Source organism: Castor canadensis, chromosome 11 (assembly GCF_047511655.1).
Source record: "Castor canadensis chromosome 11, mCasCan1.hap1v2, whole genome shotgun sequence".
NCBI lineage: Eukaryota > Metazoa > Chordata > Mammalia > Rodentia > Castoridae > Castor > Castor canadensis.
Window position 1 is genome coordinate 27,587,016 of NC_133396.1, and position 21,764 is coordinate 27,608,779.

Genomic DNA, 21,764 nt, shown 5'->3' on the forward strand with positions numbered 1-21,764 from the left:
TTCAGTTTTTTTTTGTAAACTATAGCCCAAGTCTGAGTTTAATCCTTAAGTACTATGGCTTTCTATGGTGAGGAATATTTTGAAACAATCAAATATAGTTATCAATATATTTTATTGATAGCTATCAATATATTTTATATACTGTGGCTATTAACACCAACAACCCTTGTAAGGTAAAATATAGAACAGAAAAGAAAGGATATTTGGAAAAATTTGCTTTGTTAGACATCAAACCTGGATTATTTTTTGGTGGTACTTGGGTTTGATCTCAGGGTCTTTGTTTGCTAGGCAGGTGCTCTACCACTTGAGCCACGCCCCAGTCTTTTCTGCTTTCATTACTTTTCATAGGGTCTTATTTTTAAGCCCATGTTGGCCTGTACTGCAATTCTCCTACATCAGTTATAGCTGGAATGACAGGCATGCACCACCACAGTCAGATTTTTATTGGTTGAGATGAGGCCTTGTGAACTTTTTGCTTGGGCTGGCCTCTAATGATCTCCCCATTGCCAAGTCCCAAAATAGCTAGGATTATAGGTGTGAGCCACTGCACTTGGCCCCCAAATTGCATTTCTTTTCTTTTTGTGGAGGAATGAGGTATAGTACTGGGTCTGAACTCAGAGCTTCTATCCCTTGAGCCACACCGCCAGTCTGAACCTGGATTTCTTATAAGTATCATTCTAGAAAAGACTATACATTGTAAGGATGGGTTTAACAGACTCCAAGTCAATTGTAAGCATCAAGAACCTGCATTTTTATATTATAAAATAGAAAGTTAAAAAAAATTAACTTTCAGGAGGTTTACACATTACTTCAAGGTTATATTTCTTAAGCTGTATTCTTTACCATGTGTGTTCTTAATACCATGGCTATCATTTCTCCTATCAATTGTTTCTCATTATTGAAAAGGTTTGCCTTTTATGGCATACTGCACCTTTAAGCACAATACATAATGTACAAGTATCAGTTCTTGAAAGGGTAGAATTTTCTGTGCAATAATATTGTGACTCCAATTGGCTAACAATTAAAAAATGCATGTAAACAGCACACGGTGACCCACTTTTCTTATGTCCTTTGTATTGCTGTGATTTAGCCTTTTTCTTCTGTTTTGATGAAGCCGATTGGCTTTCTCTTGATGCTGAAAAATAAAAGGGAAAACTTACTATATAATTACTTACAACAGCAGATATAACTTAGATGAACTATCTTTTAAGGCCATTATGCTTATAAAAAAGTACATGATGCTTTAAAAATAAGGGCATACTTATCCCTATAAAACCATGAGGCTCAATACCAGACGGAGTCCATCAGTTACTCAATAATACTTATATACCAATACATTTTTAGCCTGTAATTTTAAAATTATTGAAAAAGTTAAGTCTAGTTCAATTTGGTGACTGCTGTGTTTCCACAATCACTATGTAAGTGACTACTGAGTTCACACTGCCATGGTACACATGGTCTGATTTTGTGATATTGCTGAGTCTTAATATCTTACCTGGCAACCAATCAGACATAGGTATATTGTTGTCCTGTGAGCTCACAAGATGGTTTATATGAGACAGTCCTCTGAAGAATTGTTGATTTTACAAAAGGACACCTTTTCTGTATACCAACTTACACTGTGATGCTGGAGGCTGTAGCTGATATCCAGTTAACTGACACCACCCTACAGGATAGAGGTCAGGGGACTCACAGTCTACCCACTGATCATATTCTTCTTCCCATCCATCAAAATGAATCCTCAAGAGACGATGAATAATTCGAGTAACTGTGGCTACACATATTAAACGTGGCTCCATGAGATCTACAGCTTCTAATTTCATTCCTACACGAAATCCATGATTTGGTACATCCTGACACAGAGAAGCAAAACAGTAACACTGGTTTAACAGAAGAATGTATGTCTACTACCATCATCAAAAAAAAAGCAAAAAGTGAAGCAATGTAGCCAATTAAGAGTTTAAATCAAAAGTCCCCAGTAATTCTTTAAAGAAAGTATTCACATTCATTAAGTATTTGTTTATATCAATCCTCATTAAGAAATTCTAGTAAGGCAAACACATTTTGACCAACAATGATTTGTATCTGTATGTCATCATTATTGTGCTGTCACTTATTAATGTTTTTGTTTTCTTGCAGTGTTGGGGATCAAATTCAGGGCCTTGCAATGCCAGCAAATGTTCTACCAATGAACTACATTCCCAAACCTCATGCTACCATTTAAATTTACCTTATTAAACAGTTTTACTGGTGCTGCAATGGAGCCAGTTTCCCTGAGGTAGTCAAACCATTTAAAAGGAAGTTTTGTGTAACCTAAAAACCAAAACCAGTTTAAAATTAGCGTAATAGTAAAATGCAAATCAAAAGAAACTGAGCACATGGAATCTGACTTTAGATGCTATGGTAAACTTCTAACTATGCTCTAATACTGCTGAGTGTAACGATTACTCCATGCTCTTCCTTTCCACACACATGTGCACGTACTTACCCTGTTCTGGTGCAAAAGTGACTCTCTTCTTCTCTGCCTATTACAAGAAGACTTTTGCTTTTGTGGCACTGGAGATCAAACCCAGGGCCTCATGCTGCTAGGTAAAAACTCTACTGCTGAGGTACAACCTAGCCCCAGACTTTTGCCTTTTTTTCCTTGGTGGGAAAGGAGTTTGAACTCAGAACATTGTACATGCGAAGCAGGTGCTCTACCGCTTGAGTCATGCCTCCTGTCCATTTTGCTGTAGTTATTTTGGAGATTGGGGGGGGGGTCTCACAAATTATTTGCACAGGCTGGTCTTGAACCTTGGCCCTCTCAATCTCAGCCTCCCAAATAGCTAGGATTAGGTGTGAATCATCAGTGCTCAGTGACTTTTGCTTTTTTAATCCTAGGATTTTGAACAGTCTAGCACTTAACACAATAGATTGATATTTTTCTTTTTCTGAAAGAAAACTAGCAAGACAATACTATTTTAATAAAACTTTGTTTTCTTCCTTCTCTCCCATCTTAGACAAAAACTAGCTAAGCCATGAGTTTGAGACATATCTCCTTTTAAAAAGTCCTACAGAAGTCTAGAGAGGAAAATTTCTTTTTTTCAAAGGCTAAACATCCATTTAAGAAAGTTTATATATACAGTAGCTTGTTGTGATCACTGTCATAGTAAGATTTGAGAATACTGAGTCACACTGTAAAATGCACAGATGTTTAATAAAGAATTCCAGTTTAATTTATTAAAAGCTAGCTAGAATACAATGCTTTGTTTTTAGGGTACTCCACAGCACTTGTGTGTGTATATCTATACACACATACTGTATATGTAATCCACGGGACGGAAAAACATAGGGCTGAGTTAAATGTTAACAGATACCATGTAAAAAGAAAGCAAGAATAAAAATCCAATGTTTATACAAGGAGGAAGTACCTCTAGGTGGAGTAAGTTCAATCATGTTAATTTCACAGAACCCGACAGGGAAAATAGAAGGAGAGGTTGCATGATAACAGAACCAGTCAGATCCATCTGCTGCTTCTGAGCCATCGATCCCAATCATCAGGAATCCATCAGCTAGCACCTTTTAAGTTAAGAGAATCAAAAGTACTTGAAGTTAGATACCACCATTACAAAAAAATACTTCATTATGTCTACTGATCAACATTCACACCTTTCTTTCTGCATTTCACCTTCAACCCTTACGTTTCTTTGTGATTTTAGTTCTTTCCTTTGTCTTGATGACTTCAAGCATAGCCAGTGCTTCAATGATCAACTTCCAAGACAATGATTCCTAGAGCTTTATAAGGAGACTGCTTTCCTTCTGGAGTCCCAGCCTGCACTTTACTGAATGCTGAACATGTCCTCTGAGAGTCACTCTAAGGCCTGAAGCCCACAGCAACTTCTTTACTCTTTCAGAGGCAACCAGCCACCAGGTCCTACAACTCTACCTCAAACATCCAGGACCTTATTTTTTTTGGTGGGATTGAGGTTTGAACTCAGGGCTTAGTGATTTTGAGGCAGGCCCTCCGTACTGTTTGAGCCAGCCTCCAGCCAAAACTTACTTTTGTTCTATAAGACTGTAACCTTTTTAGAGTTCAAACCAAATAGAACATTCCAAATATTTATTATTCTCTGAATACTGCTTGATATTCTGCTCAATGGATTATTTTGTTCATCATTTTAAATCCCCAGAAGAAAGTATGTTATGATGCCATTAATTCTCAAACCCAATTGACTGTCAGAATCACTTAGAGAACTCTTTCTTTTCTGAAACCAATCTAGATTTCTGGGCAACATTTCTTGTGATTCTAATTACACAGGTCTTCAGGTGGTAATGGGAATCTGTATGTTAAGCCTTAGTACCAAAAAACCAAAACCAAACCAAACCAAACAAACAAAAAGTCATGTAATTTGGTCACTAGTCAGGTAAACAGGAAGGAACAGGGTTTGGAGCCAATCAGTGTATTTTGTGTTGTGTTGTAGTGTCCCTCTCTCTTACTTACAGCTTCCAGTATAACTAGGATTACAGGTGGCCACCACTACAATTGGCTTGTTGGTTGAGATGGAGGTCTCACTAACTCTTTGCCCGTGCTACATTCAAACTATAACCTTCCCAATCTTCACTTACTGAGTAGCTGGGATTACAGCAGAAAACCACCACCATGCCCAGCCTTAAATCAACAGTTCGTTTTTTTTGGGCTGTAGTGGGGTTTGAACTTGGGGTCTTGTGCTTGCTAGGCAGAAACTCTTATCACTTGAGTCCTTTATGCTTTAGTATTTTGTTTTGGGTCTCACATCTATACCTGGGCTGTGTTCCCAAGTAGCTAGGATTACAGGTTTGAGCCACTGCACCTGGCAGACCAGTGCTTCTTAACCATGGCTGTACCAGAGTATAACTGGTGCCTTTAAAAAATGTCAAGGCTGAGGTCAAAAATTAGACTGACTAAATAAATAAGAAAGGTTCAATCATCTATAAGTTCCCCAGAGAAGCCTGATGCTTACTGAAAATTGAGAATCCCTAGATATTTTCCTAGGAGAAGTTGCATATGAGAGACAAAAAGAGAAAAGAAGAAATAAAACACTACCAAAAGGAAGAAAAACCATAAAACAGAAACACAGGAAACTGAAAGTTACAATTCTGTGTTGGAGAAATTTTGACTGCGAAGAAACTTAAAAGGTTCTTCCTCTACACTTAGGATATACTTCCACAACTAAAGGCTGCAGACTCAAAATGACTATCTTGATACAAGCCACATATAAAAAGATCTGATGCCAGTGGCCTGTGGCTTACGCCTATAATTCTAGCTACTCATGAGGCAGAGAGCAAGAGGATCACGATTCAAAGCCAGCCCAGGCAAATAGTTTCACAGGACCCTTTCTCCAAAAACCCTTCACAAAAATAGGGCTGGTGGAGTGGCTCAAGGTGTAGGCCCTGAGTTCAAGCTTGAGTACCCCAAAAAGAAAAAAAGATCTGACAATATAATTCAAATTTATTTAGCAACTTCCAGTAACTTTCTCCTCAGTGAAGTTCCATTTTATATCAAAACGAATATGCTAAGGACCTCCTCCTATTCACTTAGGTTCAGTCCCTAAAGCTGCATTTCTGTACTTTAAAACATGTTCTCTTACCTTTCTGATGGTTGCGACACATATTGTAGAAAGATTTAATGGGTCTATAGCTTCTAATTTCATTCCTTCCTTGAACCACTCCCCACTTTGGTCTACTTCTTTAACCTAAAGAATTATATGAAAGCACAGAAACTGTTATAAATACCATTTTAATAATTAAAATGATACCAACTTGAAAAGGCTTACCAGACACCTGCTCCTACCTACCTAATATTGCAACTCAAACTTCATTAGGGAATAGAGAAAATTCAGACAAATAGAATTCAAGAATAATTATAAAGATATGTGATACCTATGAATTAAAAGGTCTTAATCCTTTCAAGTAGACATATGTAATTGTGATTTCCATAATTTTAGGAAAAAAAAACCCCACAACCCTCTTTCAAACCTAATTTACAAATGAGGGTTCTTATAAAAACTTCTTACCTTAGCAAATAAATGTGGTGGTGTATCAAAATGTCCATCCTGTTTCTTTGTAATATCTACAAGGAAAAGTTACATACTAATCTGTCAGCATTTGTGAGAAGACCAAAACCCATGTTTCTTTGAAGGCTTCAAACTCATAAGATACATAATACTCTAAAATATGGCAAAAAGACATGTCTTCTACATGTAAAATTAGTAGTCTTTTCTCTCTTCAGAGTACATGTGCATATGCTGTTGAATACATTTCAGTTATGTAGAATGCTGAAATTCCAGAGAGAACTATAACTATAGAAGCATATTTTAATGTGTCTAGTATTAAGTCTAATCACATTTAATCTTGCCATTTTGATTAAAATTGAGTAGGAAGATTATCTATCATTCTAGCTTTCAAATGGGCTGGAAAAGAAAAGAGTAAGAAAACAGTGGTCGTTGAGACCAAAGTGATTATTATTTTTTTGTGGTGCTGGGGGTCAATCTGTGACCTCATGTACAAAATGTGTGTATTTAAAAACTGACAACACGCAGAAGGAACATTAAGGAATAAGGATACAAATTTGTAAACCTTAGTTAGGATAAGATAAGCAGCCCAAACAACTAGAATGCTATTTTGGTCTATGCTATTCTATAAAGAAAAATAAACAAGTAGTAAGATTCATTTGCACTGATACCTTCAGTAGGAATTTATGTGATAGCTGCTTACCAGATCTTTTGAATCGATGACCTATGCTTCGAGACCAACCAATGTGGTGGATTAAGGGGCTGTGCATATGGCACCAGAAGTCATCCGTTCTATCTTCACTCTCTTCATACACTAGCCTTAATCTTCCTCCAATTACACTTTCCACCACTGCCACTCGTGTTCGACATAAATGCCTTTTATCAACCACTTCTACTCTCATGCAAGGTTTGAATGGGTACTGCATGCTCTCTGAAACCTTCAAACAAAAGCAGACAAAACCTGTTGGGAATTCATAACAGGCTTACAAGTAATTTTTATACTCTACTGTCAAAAATACTGAATGCAGTTAGTATTTAACACAAATCATTTAGTTCATGAAGTAATAATGCCTTAAAATCGAAGTTACTCTTTCTTAAGAGCTCTTCAGAACTTTTTACCTTTTGTGAGAAATCAGGAGGAAGTGTTTTGGCACCAGTAAGTCTTTTTACAAGAAAAGCTTTCCAGTTTGTATACTTATGTTGAATAGCTAAAACAAAACAAACAATCAGTTATACTTTAGCAGAAAGTAGACTTGCTTCATAATTATTTGTTTAAAATAAAGAAAACAAGCCGGGTGTCATCGAATCATGCCTGTAATTATAGCTGCTCAGATTGCGGGGTGGGCAGGGGGTGGGGGGCAAAAACAGGGAGAGAGAGAACAAGTGTATGTTTTGCTGACACAAAAGTTACTTGATATAAAAAAGTATCATTTTAATTTCTGTATTACCTAAAGGTTACTATGTGTGAGATAGCATTAAGGCATATATATTTCAAGTTACAGGAAGGGTAAATAACCTACTTACTTCTAGGAGGAACAAGAGGTTTTCCACTGGCTGCACACCAACCAACGGGATGGATATCAGAACCACATATATTGCACCAGAAGTCCAGACCAGAGTCATTTTCAAATCCTTCATATCTTAAAAGGGCATTGTATCCTGAAACAAACAAACCCATCACCAATCAGACAATAAAGCTAAAGGAAGTGACAGAGCAGTAGTAGTGGTCGTTTAGCACTAGCATGCATCTGCAAAAGAACCACCTGCAGTCTGTTAGACAGAGGTGGCCCTACTCCAGGGATTTACATTTAGCAGATACTGGGTGGGGCTGGGAATCTGCATTTATAACAAATCCCTTGGTGATGCTTTTCCTCCTGGTCTGTGGACCAAACTGAAAATCAAAGCAATTAGTTCAACTATTTTCAGAGCATGGGCTTCCTTCTTTGAATGCCCTTCAGTTTTACCCATAAGTTTTCAAATTCTAGAGAAAAAAAAAAAAATCTCAGTAAATATTGGGGTGGAAATAGCTCTAACTAGACTGCATAGTTTTAAAAGTAAAAGAGAAGGTATGGATATTAATAAAACCCTGTCAGTCACAGAAATCCAGGTAAAGTATTCAGCTGATGAAGTGGCCAATTACTCCTGGAAATTTGGATCTGTCTACTTCAAGAATCTAAATTTTGGGGTAGAGGCGAGGCTCATGTGGTCAAGTGCCTACCTAGCAAGCACAAGGCCCTGAGTTCAAATTCCAGTATTGCCAAAAAACCCCTCCAAAGCAAAGCTAAAATTCTCTATTTTATTTGAAAATACTAAAGTTCAAATAAAAGTATGTGAAATCATAGACAAATATATACTATTTATAATTTAGCTAACCTTATGTTAATAGGTTGTTCTCCCCACTCTCCCTGCCCACCCAAGTTTTAGGGATTGAACTTGGGGCCTCATGCTTGCTAGGCTAGCTTTCTACTACTGGAGTCATGTCCCCAGTCCCAGGATAGGGTTTAATATAAGGACTTTAGTGGAATAACAAAGGGCTAATAAATTTGTATTTCAGGTAAGTCACCAAGTTCACTTAGCGTTTTCTTGCACTATTATCTATGATAAAAATACACAGCACTAAGCCTTTATTTTTAAAATTCAGTAATTCATAGGACAACTTATGAGTTTGCTAATTATTACTGAACTCTAGTCTAAGATTAGCATGTTTACTTCTAGTGAATGAAAAGAAAACATAATGCACAATAGAAAAAAATAGACAAAATAGAAATGTAAAATCAGAAATGAAATGGAAGTTAGAAATAATTCTTGTACATTAAAGGCATTTATCTTTAGAGTTATTTAAATGCAACTGACTTAAACAATCTGGGACAGAAGCAATATGCTGTTATTTTAAGCTGTTTTGAGGGTACTGGGGTTTGAACTCAGGGCTTCACACTTGCTAGGTAGGCACTCTACTGCTTGAGTCCTATTTCCAGCCCAATATCTTATTATTTTAAATTACAGTGTAAAGATTAAGGAAAAGGTGTGGTATTGAACTGGGTAAAGGTGCAGCTCATCAATAGCTGTAAATGGTTGACCATCTTGATCTTTTAAGGACAAAGAGGCCATTAAAGATGTCTGAATAGAAAAATGGAATTAAAATTATCTTTAGGGGTTTGACGATGTAGCTCAGTGGTAGAGGGCTTGCCTAGCATGTGCAATGCCCTGGATTCAATCTCCAGGACTGAAAAAAAAAATTTGTTTTAGGCAAATTAAGTCTATCAGTAGTATACAACAGAACAGTATGCAGATTGTTTTAGGGAGACTGGAAAAGACTAGAAAGCACAGAATGAGTCAGATCTCTTCTTACAATAGTTACCTAACAATATTCTTCCTATTTGAGTGGCTGCCCCTCCTCTAAAGTAATATAGTACCCTCTACTGTACCATTCACTGAGTACCTTGTCATATAAAGCCTGGGGCAGTGTTCAACGTTTGACAGATGGTATGCCCACTGAAAAACCATGTCTTACACTTCTGCACATCAGTTGTCCATAATATCTAACGTAGTAGATTCCCAACAAATGTACTTCATGAGCTGTAAACTCACAAGGCCTGGACATAATGTAGGGCATGGGAATGAAGATCAAGGAAGAATCCAAAATGTCTGATACTACCAATAATTGTTTACTTTTAGTAGCATGGATTTTTTTTTTTTTTTTTTAAGTACCTCAAGTTTTGTTACTTTTCAAATCATCTACCTACACGATCAACTGGAAAACTGTATTATGGCCTGCTGATCTGGCCTATGCCAGATTTTTTTTTTCAGTTGGCCTGGAATCTAAAATTTTTTTTCACATTTTAGGTGATGTTACTAGGTTTGAACTCAGAGCCTTGGAGGAATGATATTCTGTAAGATGTGACAATTACATGAAATTCAAATTTCAGTGTTCCTAAATAAAATTCTACTAGAACACAGTCATGTCCATTTATTTATGAATTGCTACAGATGCCTGAATGCTGTAATTGTATAGATAAGTGGTTGTGATAGATTGTATGGGCCACAAAGCTGAAAATATTGTTTGGCTTTTTATGGAAAAAAAATTACCAACTCCTACTGTATATCATATCATTTATTTTGCAATACTTGTAAAATTGATAAACATGCTTTTAAAAGAAAGGTTGTAAGTATCATTGGCATTTTCTAGGAAATCATCATGCATGCTTTTTACCTGCTAATTTTATAATTCCAGCAATCCAGAAGACTTTGGTAGGTAAACTGCAATCTGTATTGGGAACTTCAACTCTCACATTTTCTGAGATATCACCCCAGCAGGTCCCCATAGGCGCCTGTCATGCAAAAATTATTAAATTACTGTCTTAACAACATAAAGCCTAAAACACGTCTTTCAAAATTAAGCATTACCATCAATAATGGAAATATTAAAGGAAAAATGTAACTTTATTCATTTTTCTCTAAAAATATAATTGTTATTCACCCTTGCACAGAATTTTATTTGGAAAAAAACCTGTGTCAGGATTAAACTCAAGATGAAGACAGAATTTGCAGATATTAGATCCATGTCAATTTCAAAACTCAACAGACTCAACACAAGATTTAAGCAATAATGATTCTAAAAGCTAAATTACAAATTTGATGAATTTCACAAGATAAAGCTGACTTGAGAGGCTTAGTAGTTTTAATGTGTCCTAAATGCATAAACCTAACCCTTAATTTTTTTTTTTTTTCTTTTCTGGTGGGACTGGAGTTTGAACTCAGGGCAGGTGCTCTATTACTTGAGTCACACCTGTAGTCCATTTTGCTGTGGTTATTTTGGAGATGGGGTCTTGAAAAATATTTGCCCAGACTAGCCTTGAACCTTGACCCTGCTGATCTCAGCCTCCCAAGTAAACAGAATTACAGGCATGAGCCACTGGCATCCAGCTAACTAACTCTTAATTTTAAAAGATCTGGTCAAAGAGCAAACAGGAAAATAATTCCAGTCAGCAGTGAGGTTCCCAACAACATGAAAAGGAGAAATAAAGCTTAGCTGTATTTTCAACTAAAGATAAACTTAAGAATGTAAATACAGTCTCAGTAAGATATGAGGGAAAAGCACTGTATAGTTCAAAAGGTGGAGGTGAAGATATTTTGGAAATGAGTACCATAGTAAGTTGTTGAATAATTTATTACTTCAAAATTTCTCTTGTAGGAATTACTATAAAGAGAAAACTTTCAATGTTTGAACTGGTAATCGATAGCCTCCACACCAAGTAATTAAGATGGAGACTCAGAAAACCGACTCAATGAATATCACACCAAGGGATTTTCCAAACATTCAATTCAAAATTACCATTTCTATTACATCTTAATCCTTAAACCGCAAGAAAATGCACATCACCTGGAGTTAATGCAATAGTAAATTAAATCAACTGAACTTAGAAATACACATAAATGCTGATAATACTAAAGAGTCTTTGTGCCCCTGGGTAATCAGTTATTCATTAAATATAACTTAAAACCTAAGACATAAACAAAAGTTAGGCGAGGTTATAAAAAAACTGGTAATATGAATGCATCAGGAAAAAATGAAACAGCATCAAACCTTAAAGAAACAAAGACATTTAAGAATTACAAGAAATAGCCAATTTGTACAATAGGTAAATGTCTTCCACGGAAGGTCCCTCCCTCAGGTGAATGCTAACCTAACAGGAGGGTTCACCTAAAGCAGTATTCACCTCCTATCCTTATAGTAATTTATGGAATTTCTGAAGGAGAGGAGAGAATGCCAAGTAATACTGAACTAAGGCAAGTCTAGAAACCAAACACAGCCAAATTAATGGCTATGCTTTTGAGTAGCAAGCAATGTTATAACCTCAATAACTTGCAGACATGCCCTATCTCAACTATGTGTGATTATAGGAGGGAACACATACCTACCTCCCTGAGTTGTGTGTGCATAAATAAATAAAAATATTAATGACTCCCTTTCTTTTTTTCAAATAGGAAGCTCAGACCCTTTAGGTTCTGCTATCTCCCCCTATATCATTCTAGACTATAGGGCCATCCCTATTGCCAGCAGATACAACCAGAAAAGGAGAAGCTGGGAGGAAAACAGGTAACAAGGACTAAGCTAATTACTAGTACAAAGACCACATACTTATTTCTGTGAGAATGACCAATTGAGCAGACAGATGAAGTTAAGTACACATACAAAACTGCATTAAACTGAAGTAGGGGATCTATTCCTCTTTGCTTGACTGCCAAATCTGAGAATTAGGTTTAATTTTAGAGATGAGGCATAGTTGTGCTGACAAGCTGGAGGATGGATGGGCATGTTGCTAAGTGAATTTGGCACACAGGATGCCCTTTAGAGCTAGATATGATAATCTGTCATTCTGACTTTTCTTTTTTTTTAAGCCTTAGCATTTATTTGGACTACTTTTTAGTCATATTTTATTAAAGGAATACAATTCAATACATTCACTTAAAAAATAAATGTAATGTTCACTTGATTGGGAGATCTTAGATTTTAGTCCCTACAGTCTGGATTGGTATAGGAGAAAGTAGCAGAAAGTGACATTTGTTCTTGCCTGTAAGGTTGTGGTTCTGCTAGGCCCTCTTAAACCAATCCATATGGTTCACTCTGAGAAAAAAAATGAAGAAAGAAAAACATCAACAAGAAAGAGCACCAGTCAAAACACAGTATGTGCTCAATATGTTGAAAGAAGATGATTTCATACACACATCTGCCCTTTTTGTTTAAAATCAATATTCTTAAGTGTAGAAGACTAAATGACCCAGGGCTTGATAGCCATCTTCATCCAAGTCATCAGTCTTCTCTTGCTGGCAGGAGGGATACCTCTGAAAGTCTGGATTGGCATAGCATGAACTAGCAGAACCATCATTTACAGGTAACAACAAATTTACCTTCCAGACTCAGGACGCGAGGTCCACTCAGGCTCCTCCCAAACAAGGAAGCTCTGCTCCACCACTTCCTGCTCCAGGGCCACTCGTGAGAGCTATCTGGGAGCGACTCTCCTTCCCTGCAAGGTAAGCTGTCATCAGGTCCTGCAGGACATGGCCAATTTCGAATGCTGAGGGGTCCCCAACACAAAAAATATGACAACTCCACCTGACTAAGAAAATAACTGGTCAGGATGTCTTACATTATGCACTCCAAAAACATTTCCAGATAGTCCAGTAGCCCACATGGCTAGTATACAGATACTCAGGGAGCATACACGATGCTTTCAAGCAGAAATAAAGATTTCCCTCTACAGAGCTGCCAACCTATAACTTTTGATAACCACATACAGTCTTTAATATTAGTAAGAGTTTAAGTGTGCAGAGATTGGACCTGAAGTTGCATACAGGAAACCAGGAATGAATTTATGCCCAAGATGTGGCAAGTATATAAAAAGCCACCAATAACATACTTTAAGACTAACAAGTGTAAGGTTACTAAAATGCATCTAGTAGAGAAAGGTGAAATATTATTTGGCCAAAAAACAGGAGAAAACATTACAGAAAATTAACAAGAAATTAGAATTCCTACATGCTACTTATTGAAATTGGCAAGTAGCAGAAATGGAATACACTGTTCCCACCTTCTCCAGAAAGTCCTTTCATCTTTCAATCTGATACTAGAATCTGTATCTATTTTTTTTTGGTATCAGAGAGTATATCAGAGTATTAAGGAGAGTATAAAAGGAAAGCGGAAGGCTTGGGAGTAAAAGGTTAAGGATAAGAAAATGCTATGTGTATGTAAAAAGAGACAGGAAGCCGAGGCCACTAATTTGAAAGGCATAAAACAGTCCACATTTAAAAAAATGTATTAAACCAATATTGTTCAAGCTTAGTTGATCACAAAAGAAAAACAAAAACCATTTCAGGAACAGACCAAAATTAAGACAATAATCTACATTTATTTAGGCTTTTGTTTGGCTTTTTTGAGACAGGGTTTCCCTGTGTAGCTTGGACTAGCCTTTAATTCTTGATCTCTGTCTCCTGAATGCTGGGATTACAGGTGTGTACCACTATGCTTTGCTAAAATTTTTAAAAATTAGGTTTTCTTTAAAACATAAGATAGGATGATGTCCATCATATGAGAGTTCACTGCTTTCCTACTTCATGACAATACTCTTAATACCTAATTCAGATAGAGCACTGACAAGCGCCAGAAGCTAAATTTTATTATCATTGAAAAGAAGTTTTGCAATCTGGTATGATATACCAAAGATTCTATCTTTAGTTATAATGGAGGTGAAATCATATTGTTAATTTTCAAGTTTTAAGAGTTTTATGTGTCAAAAACTTGGAGCAAAAATAACCAAGAAGTAATTTTAGTTGAAAAATACTATTAATAAGCATATCTGACAAAAACATGAGTTTTACTATACACAGCTAATTGCAGATATGTTAAGAAAAGACATTTTGTTTTTCTGTCCTTAAAACCAAAAAAATTATGGATAATATATGTTGCAAAGAAATACAGATTAACTTTACCAAAGCTGACATTCAGGTCAGACACAAAACAAGGGAAACAGAATATACTATGTTAAGTAATACCAGGTATGCCTATAGAGGCAGAATGAAAATTATGATAAACTCAGCTTTAAAGTCATGGTGCAGCCAGATGCACTGGTACACGCCTATAATTCCAGCACTCGGGAGGGTTAAGGCAGAAGCATCAAGAGTTCTAGACAGCCAGAGCAGCACAGCAAATTCAAGGCCAGCCTGGGCTACATAGCCAGATCTGTCTCAAAAAAATCTTAGGAGACATGTTTATTAAGGGATTTTTTTCCAAGAGAGAAAAAAGGATAATTACACTTTGGTTTTAGCAATGATGTATCAACAAGCCATAAGAGTATAAGTTCACATAGTAAACAGAAGAATTCCATAAATATGTAACTGAAATAATATGATTTAGCATTTATGTCATTTTATGTACATTTGTTATTAGTGCATTCTGGTTTGCACAGTAATACCTAGAAAAGAAATACTTGGTTTTATATGGCAAACAATGAGAAGTAGGAAACCTTCAATTGAAAAGAATTCAGTCTTTTAGAAATAAACTAAATGTTCTGAATTCACACAAATTGACTAGAGGCTCCCATGGTTCAGAAATAAACTACTGAGCTGGGCATGGTGGTACATGCTTGTAATCCCAACATGTGGGAGGCTGAGGCAGGAGGATCTAGTTTCGGGCCAACGTGAGTTACACAGCAAGACCTTTTCTCTCTACCCCCCCACCCCACGACACTAGTAGAAAAAAGAAATTTGTGATTTTTCATGAATATTTATAGTGTACCTAAATGGCACATGGTACTGTATTTATATTTTGGAGATTTTTTCTAGTTCATAGATTATGGATACTGCTTGTAGGGACTTAACAACAACAACAATAAAAAACTAAATGGAAAAAAAGACTTTAAATTATGAAAAGAAGCAACAGTTTCTTCATTTAAAAAGGGATGGATGGGCTAGTGGAATGGCTCAAATAGCAGAGTGCTTGTCTGGTAGGAGGCCATGAATTCAAATCCCAGTACTGCCAAAAAAAAAAAAAAAAAAAAAAAGAGATGGACTAGGTTAGGCTAAAGCATCATAAAGATGCCTCCAGCTTTGTGAACACATGCTTCAAGATTAATTAAAAGTGGCATTACCTAATTCATTGGTTTCTAACCCAGGGATTGCTAAGAAAAGAGAAGTCAAGGATTAGAGACCAAGGCTTTGCCCTGCAGTGGCTGTGTTCTGTGGTCTGAGTCATGTTTTATTAGGGATTTAGGGATTATGAGAATTATGCTTCAAGAAAAGGTCTGAAAAACTACTACCTCAATAAAATGAATGATAAATATATAATAATCATAAAATGTAGATTTTGAAGTAGATATATTAAAGGACAACGGGGATTCAATTTCCACTGTATTTTTTTTGTTGTTGTTGTTAAAGTCACTTTTGAGCTGGACGTTGGTGGCTCACACTTGTAATCTTAGTTATGTGGGAGGCTTGATCAGTTCAAGGCCAGTCTGGGCAAATCATTCTCAAGACCCCATCTCCAAAATAACCAAAGCAAAATGGACTGACAGTGTGGCTCAAGCCATAGAGCATCTGCTTTACAAGTGTCAAGCCCTGAGTTCAAATCCCCTTCCCACCAAAAAGAAAAAAAAAGTCCTTTTTGTACTTAGGTAACCACTCTGCATAGTTAGAGCAATTATGAGTTTTATGATATACTTTGCAGAAAACTCGTTCCCAGAATTTAAAGATACATGGAAAGAAGAATTCTATATTGAAATTGTAATTCTAGTACTAATCACAATAATACCTGAGTGCTGAGAAAGAGAAAGAATCTGGGATCCTTATTGCAGAAGAGGAAGGGTTAAGTTAAAGAAGCTACGCTGTCATAACTCTGACTCTGCCCCCATGCCAATTCCTATTTCAGTCATACCAGCTCTGCTTCCACCTTACACACTGTGTATGTACTTGTAAGTTATGTTTGGAAAAGGCTCCTACCCTGTGTTCAAGAGGGTGAGCCAGCAGACCTAGAGTCTAGAGGAAGGAGCCCTATAGATGAACCAGTGTCAGAGCAGCATCAAGTCTTACAAGACTAATAATTCAAGGTAGGGTCTTCTGTAACCAGCAGCTCCTGAAAATATACTTCCTAAAGCCAAACCCACCAACTATCCTTAGTGACAAAGAAAACTATTGCGGGGAGAGAAGCATGAAGAGTAATTCTAAAGGACAAAATTGAGTTTAGCATGAGGTCTGACCTCTTAAATGGCTCTGAATGAAGACGGTGATTAAGGTAACAAAGCAAACTCACTGTACTAAGACATAGTTAGGAATTACTAGTATAAAGCTTTTTCTATTTGAAAAGGAGAAGACAGTAAAGAAAGGTTAAGTGGAACAGTAAAGTACGGCAATCACGTATTTCAGAGAGAGATGCCTCATTTCTGAGTGAGAAGGAGGAGGTTCGATATTGTCACTATTAATAACACAGATCAGGTTAACTATTCTATTCTACACGATAGGACATCCTATTCTTTACTTGAACTTGAGGTTAACTATAAAATACACAAATTTTCTCCTTGTAAAAAAACTAAAACATTTTGAGATTAACATTCCTTTGATTATCACTTCCAATCCTACTCTTCTAACTCTCCTTTGCAAGTAACCACAATTCTCAACTTAGTATTTAGTCTTTTAGTCCCTTTTCAAGTAAATTTTTTTTGTTTGGTTTTTTAACCTGTAAAAAGAGAGTAGTAGTAATCTCATGGGAGAAGAACTGAGGAGAACTGAGAGGCAGCACTTTCTAGTTTCTCAGGAAGCTGGAAGGAGTTAATACCTACTGCAGGACCACAGCAAAATTCTAAATTTAAGCAGAACAAGAGGAAATTATACTTATTTTAAGGGTGGAATTACCAGCCGTATGATAGAATATCTTGATTCTAAAAGGGCAAAGCTGAAAGTAAAATCAATCTAATTATTTGTAATATTTTCTTATAAGAACTTTAATATGGTATAACTGGTCAAAGATACAACAGGAGATCTGAAGAGCGATGAAATCCATTCAGAAGAGACAACAGACAAATGTTTCAGGGATCTAAGATGAATAGTTACTACAAGGAGAACACCATCTAATTTTGGGCTTTCTTAGCACTTAGAAAGCAATACCCTCAATAGGAGAGTTCAAGGTCTACCTTATAGTTCTCAATCTATCTCTCTGTTTTTTTTTGCAGTGCTGGGAACAGAATCTAGGGTGTTGCTCATGTTGGGCAGGTGCTTTTCCCTGTAGTTCTCTTTAAAATGGCTGGTGCCATGTATATATTTCACTAAGGTGGGCACTACTAGCAACAGCACAACAAAATAAATCACTCACTTTACACTGAGATGAGCAACTAGCATTGTTTTAGACAGCATCCCACCGACTAAGGGCTTAATATTTGTACTTTCAAGAAAGGAAAAAAGCAATGAATCTACTGGGCTTTAATTTCTATTTCAACAAGTGAACTAATACGCTTGATTTTGATCAAAATCCTTTACTAGCCATGGATGAGTGGAAATTCATTTGGAAATTAACCACACTCAATTTCATTCACATGCTGCTGTTTAAAAATAAAGTCCTAAATCAACAAAGTGTAAACAGAAGTTCATTATTTTCTAAATTTAATTATTTATGTATATAATTTTTATGTAAATTAAACTTAGTCAAGATAAAAATATTGGGCAGACAAAGTAAAACAAAAGAACTTGTCAACAGATACATTTTTGACATTCTGAATTTCTTCAGATGTTCTGAAAAGAACATTTTTTAAATGGCTTTCAATGACAGATCACTTATTTCAGTTCACATTTATCACTAAGATTTCCTTCTTTTGTGTGTGTGTATTGCTTAACGTTTGTAGACAAGAACAAAACTGGCAGATTCTTTTCTGAATTATCTAGGCAAATCACAAAAACTTACATAACATACATGATGCATGATTTCTATTAGCAGTTGAGCTATATGACAGTCAATATGCAACTATTTCTGACAGAAAAATCAGTAATTTTATACTGTTCAATTTAATATGAAAATTGGATGAGACCAGTACTTTTCCCTGTTTAAAAATCATTCTGAATTGCAATCTTTTTATTTTTATATTTATTTTTGCAGCGCAGTGGATAGAACATAGGGTTTTACACATTCTAGGCAAGTGCTCTACCACTGAACTACATCCCTAGCCCTCAAACTACAATTTCTTTATGGAAAGATTTTACTTGTAAAATGTACGGAAGTATTTTTAGCTATTAAGTATAATAACTAATAAAAGAGAAACATTTTCATTTTATGGTATAACGCAAACACCTTCTAAGATAAGACACTCAGGGGTTACTGTACCTTCAGATTTAAACAGTGGCTAAGCATTTCAAAATAAGGTGAGAAATTCCATACTCACATGTTTAAAACAGGTAACGGGAGCTGCTATAAAGCTATTGCTGTTGATGTAGTTACCCCAGCTGAAACCTTCCATGGAAACTGCTGCAATAAAATAAATTGCAGTATTACTGTAATTCTCAAAAAAGAAGACTGTTACTGTCACAATATGGAAGAAAACAAAATTAATTTATGCCCTTTAAAGAAAGTTTTCATTTTTCTGTAAGACTGAAGAACTTAGCTAAATAACGTGAGCTTTTAGCTCCTATCACATAGGTCTTTACTTCGGACCAGATGTGTTTCAGATTTCAAAGTTTCCTAGATTTTGAAAAACTTGCATAGACTTTATTGGTACTCATAAAGTTTCAAAGTTTGGCTTTCAGATTTCTTGTATTTTTGCAGAGCTGGGGATCAAACCTATGGTCTTGTGCATGCTAGGCAAGTGCTCTATCATTGACCTACATCTTCAATCCAGATTTCAGATTTTCTGATTAGGAATGCCCCACCTGTACATTAGATCAAGGGCAAACACAACAATGGGATTGGACTTTGAGCACATGATAAAAGCGAGAGCACACAAGGGAGGGGTGAGGATAGGTAAGACACCTAAAAAATTAGCTAGCATTTGTTGGCCTCAACGCAGAGAAACTAAAGCAGATACCTTAAAAGCAACTGAGGCCAATAGGAGAAGGGGACCAGGAACTAGAGAAAAGGTTAGATCAAAAAGAATTAACCTAGAAGGTAACACCCACGCACAGGAAATCAATGTGAGTCAACGCCCTGTATAGCTATCCTTATCTCAACCAGCAAAAACCCTTGTTCCTTCCTATTATTGCTTATACTCTCTCTACAACAAAATTAGAAATAAGGGCAAAATAGTTTCTGCTGGGTATTGAGGGGTGGGGGGGAGAGGGAGAGGGTGGAGTGGGTGGTAAGGGAGGGGGTGGGGGCAGGGGGGAGAAATGACCCAAGCCTTGTATGCACATATGAATAATAAAAGAAAAAAAAAAAAAGGAATGCCCCACCTGTATTTGCAGACTTTATTTTTTTTTTGGAGGTACTAGGGGTTGAAACTCAGGACCTTGTGCTTGCAAGGCAGTTACTCTACCACTTAAGATACGCTGCCTAGCCCTGTTTTTTGAGACAAGGTCTCACTATGTAGGCCAGGCTGGCCTTGAATTTGAGATTATCCTGCCTCAGCCTCCTGAGGCTTGGTATTATAAGTATGCACAACAATGCCTGGCTTTTTTTTTTTTTTTTTAATGGTACTGGGGTTTGAACTCAAAGCCTCCCACTTGCTAGGCAGGTCCTCTTCTTGAGCCACAACCTGGCTTTTTTGTTGTTCTTTGACCAGGGGTCTTGCTATGTAGCCCACACTGGTCCCAAACTCCTAGGGTCAAGAGACTGTCCTGTCTTAGACTCTGGAGTAGCAAGCACTATACATGCTAACCCCAGGCTGATCTTACCAGGATTCTAAGTTATTTTACATCCTACTTATCTTTTCGCCTTTATGCTCCCATGAAGACTCTTCTATTAGAAACAGTCCCTTGTTACTCTCCTCTCCTTAATCCTTTGATGTCTGCTAAATGCCTTATTTTTTAAAATCCATTATTACCATAATGCTTTCTATTATCCACAGCATAGGGTAGAAGTACATAAAAAATAATTTAACTGAATCAAATCATATTAAGGAGACTGCCACTAGCACTTTGCTTGTATATGTAATCACTGCCTTCTAGAATAATTTACTGAAACCAAAACTTTCACCAGGATGCCTAGTCATAATGTGCTAACAGCACAGAAACAGCTAAATGAAACACAACCCAAGTTTAAAATGTCAATAACTTAAAACTAGTAATCAATATTAAGTATTTCACCTGTCACATTCACCAGTTATTACCTGCTTTTGTCTTTGCTTGATTTTGCAAGGTAGCTTGATACTGAGCATAAGCAGCTAGTTTAGCAACTAAAGGTTGTTTCTGAAGAACTTTTGCTTTCTTTGTTGGAGGCTTACCCTGAAACAAGAAGAGTTAAGTAAATAGGATTCTTTTTCATCCCCCCACCACCAAAATTTAACATGGTTGCATACTACTCATTTTGCTTAATATCAAGGGTTTAGAAAATTATTAAAGCAGAGGAAACACACAAGGAATTTTAACATGAGAAATTTTTACTGGAGTTCCACTATAATGTAGATATCTAACATGGGCAGCAGAGTTGGCACAGACTGAAAAAGCAATATGCAAATTAATATGTTAATAAAAATTATATCCCATAATGTTAAAATACAGGCTGTGGTGGGTATCTGACTTCTTCTTACAGTAGACCAGAGCCAGTGTTATTCACTCATGCAGGTTGCCAAGCATTGCTATTTATATGGTAAGATAATTTAATGTTCAAAGAGCAAGTGACTGAGGTTTATACCTTTAGTGCTAATGCAAAAGATCAATGACAAAATGATCATGGCCAAATTCACACTGTGACAAACTGCCATCCATTTGGAAACAGACCACTGCTCAGGATCTTTAGGTACTGTCTATCTGAAATATAGAAATACATCTAAGTGATGTATTTCCTTAATTTGGGGGGATTTAAATAACCCTTTCAGTGCTATGTAATGATCACAGTAAGTTAAATGAGAAAAGGAAAAATGTGACCATCCAATAAAAGATATTACAAAAATCAGTTATATAATGCCTTTAGGAAACTGTTTATGTGGTATAATACTAACAAGTGAGCGAGTCAAGACTGCAGTCATTTTTGTAGGCACTAATATACATTTAAAGCAAGATGATTTTCTTTCTATTCCATGAATGTTTTCAAAGAGATTAGTTGGATTA

At 36.4% G+C, this 21,764-nt stretch overlaps 1 protein-coding gene across 13 annotated transcripts in view; it reads right to left on the reverse strand.

The window, feature by feature from the left end:
- Mbtd1 (mbt domain containing 1) overlaps nucleotides 1-21,764 on the reverse strand; it is a 64,792-nt gene that overhangs the window by 13,679 nt on the left and 29,349 nt on the right. For 10 of the 13 annotated variants that reach the window (XM_074046070.1, XM_074046074.1, XM_074046071.1 and 7 more), the window contains 12 exons: nucleotides 20,825-20,939; nucleotides 18,947-19,029; nucleotides 10,240-10,357; nucleotides 7,554-7,688; nucleotides 7,149-7,237; nucleotides 6,733-6,967; nucleotides 6,033-6,088; nucleotides 5,607-5,711; nucleotides 3,411-3,558; nucleotides 2,231-2,313; nucleotides 1,619-1,853; nucleotides 1,058-1,135 (listed from right to left, as the gene is read on the reverse strand). In XM_074046070.1, coding sequence (XP_073902171.1) covers nucleotides 1,058-1,135; nucleotides 1,619-1,853; nucleotides 2,231-2,313; nucleotides 3,411-3,558; nucleotides 5,607-5,711; nucleotides 6,033-6,088; nucleotides 6,733-6,967; nucleotides 7,149-7,237; nucleotides 7,554-7,688; nucleotides 10,240-10,357; nucleotides 18,947-19,029; nucleotides 20,825-20,939 — 1,480 coding nt within the window. Of the gene's footprint in view, nucleotides 1-1,057; nucleotides 1,136-1,495; nucleotides 1,854-2,230; nucleotides 2,314-3,410; nucleotides 3,559-5,606; nucleotides 5,712-6,032; nucleotides 6,089-6,732; nucleotides 6,968-7,148; nucleotides 7,238-7,553; nucleotides 7,689-10,239; nucleotides 10,358-18,946; nucleotides 19,030-20,824; nucleotides 20,940-21,764 lie in introns of all 13 variants that reach the window. The other 3 variants (XM_074046065.1, XM_074046066.1, XR_012438635.1) reach the window with 2 other exon arrangements.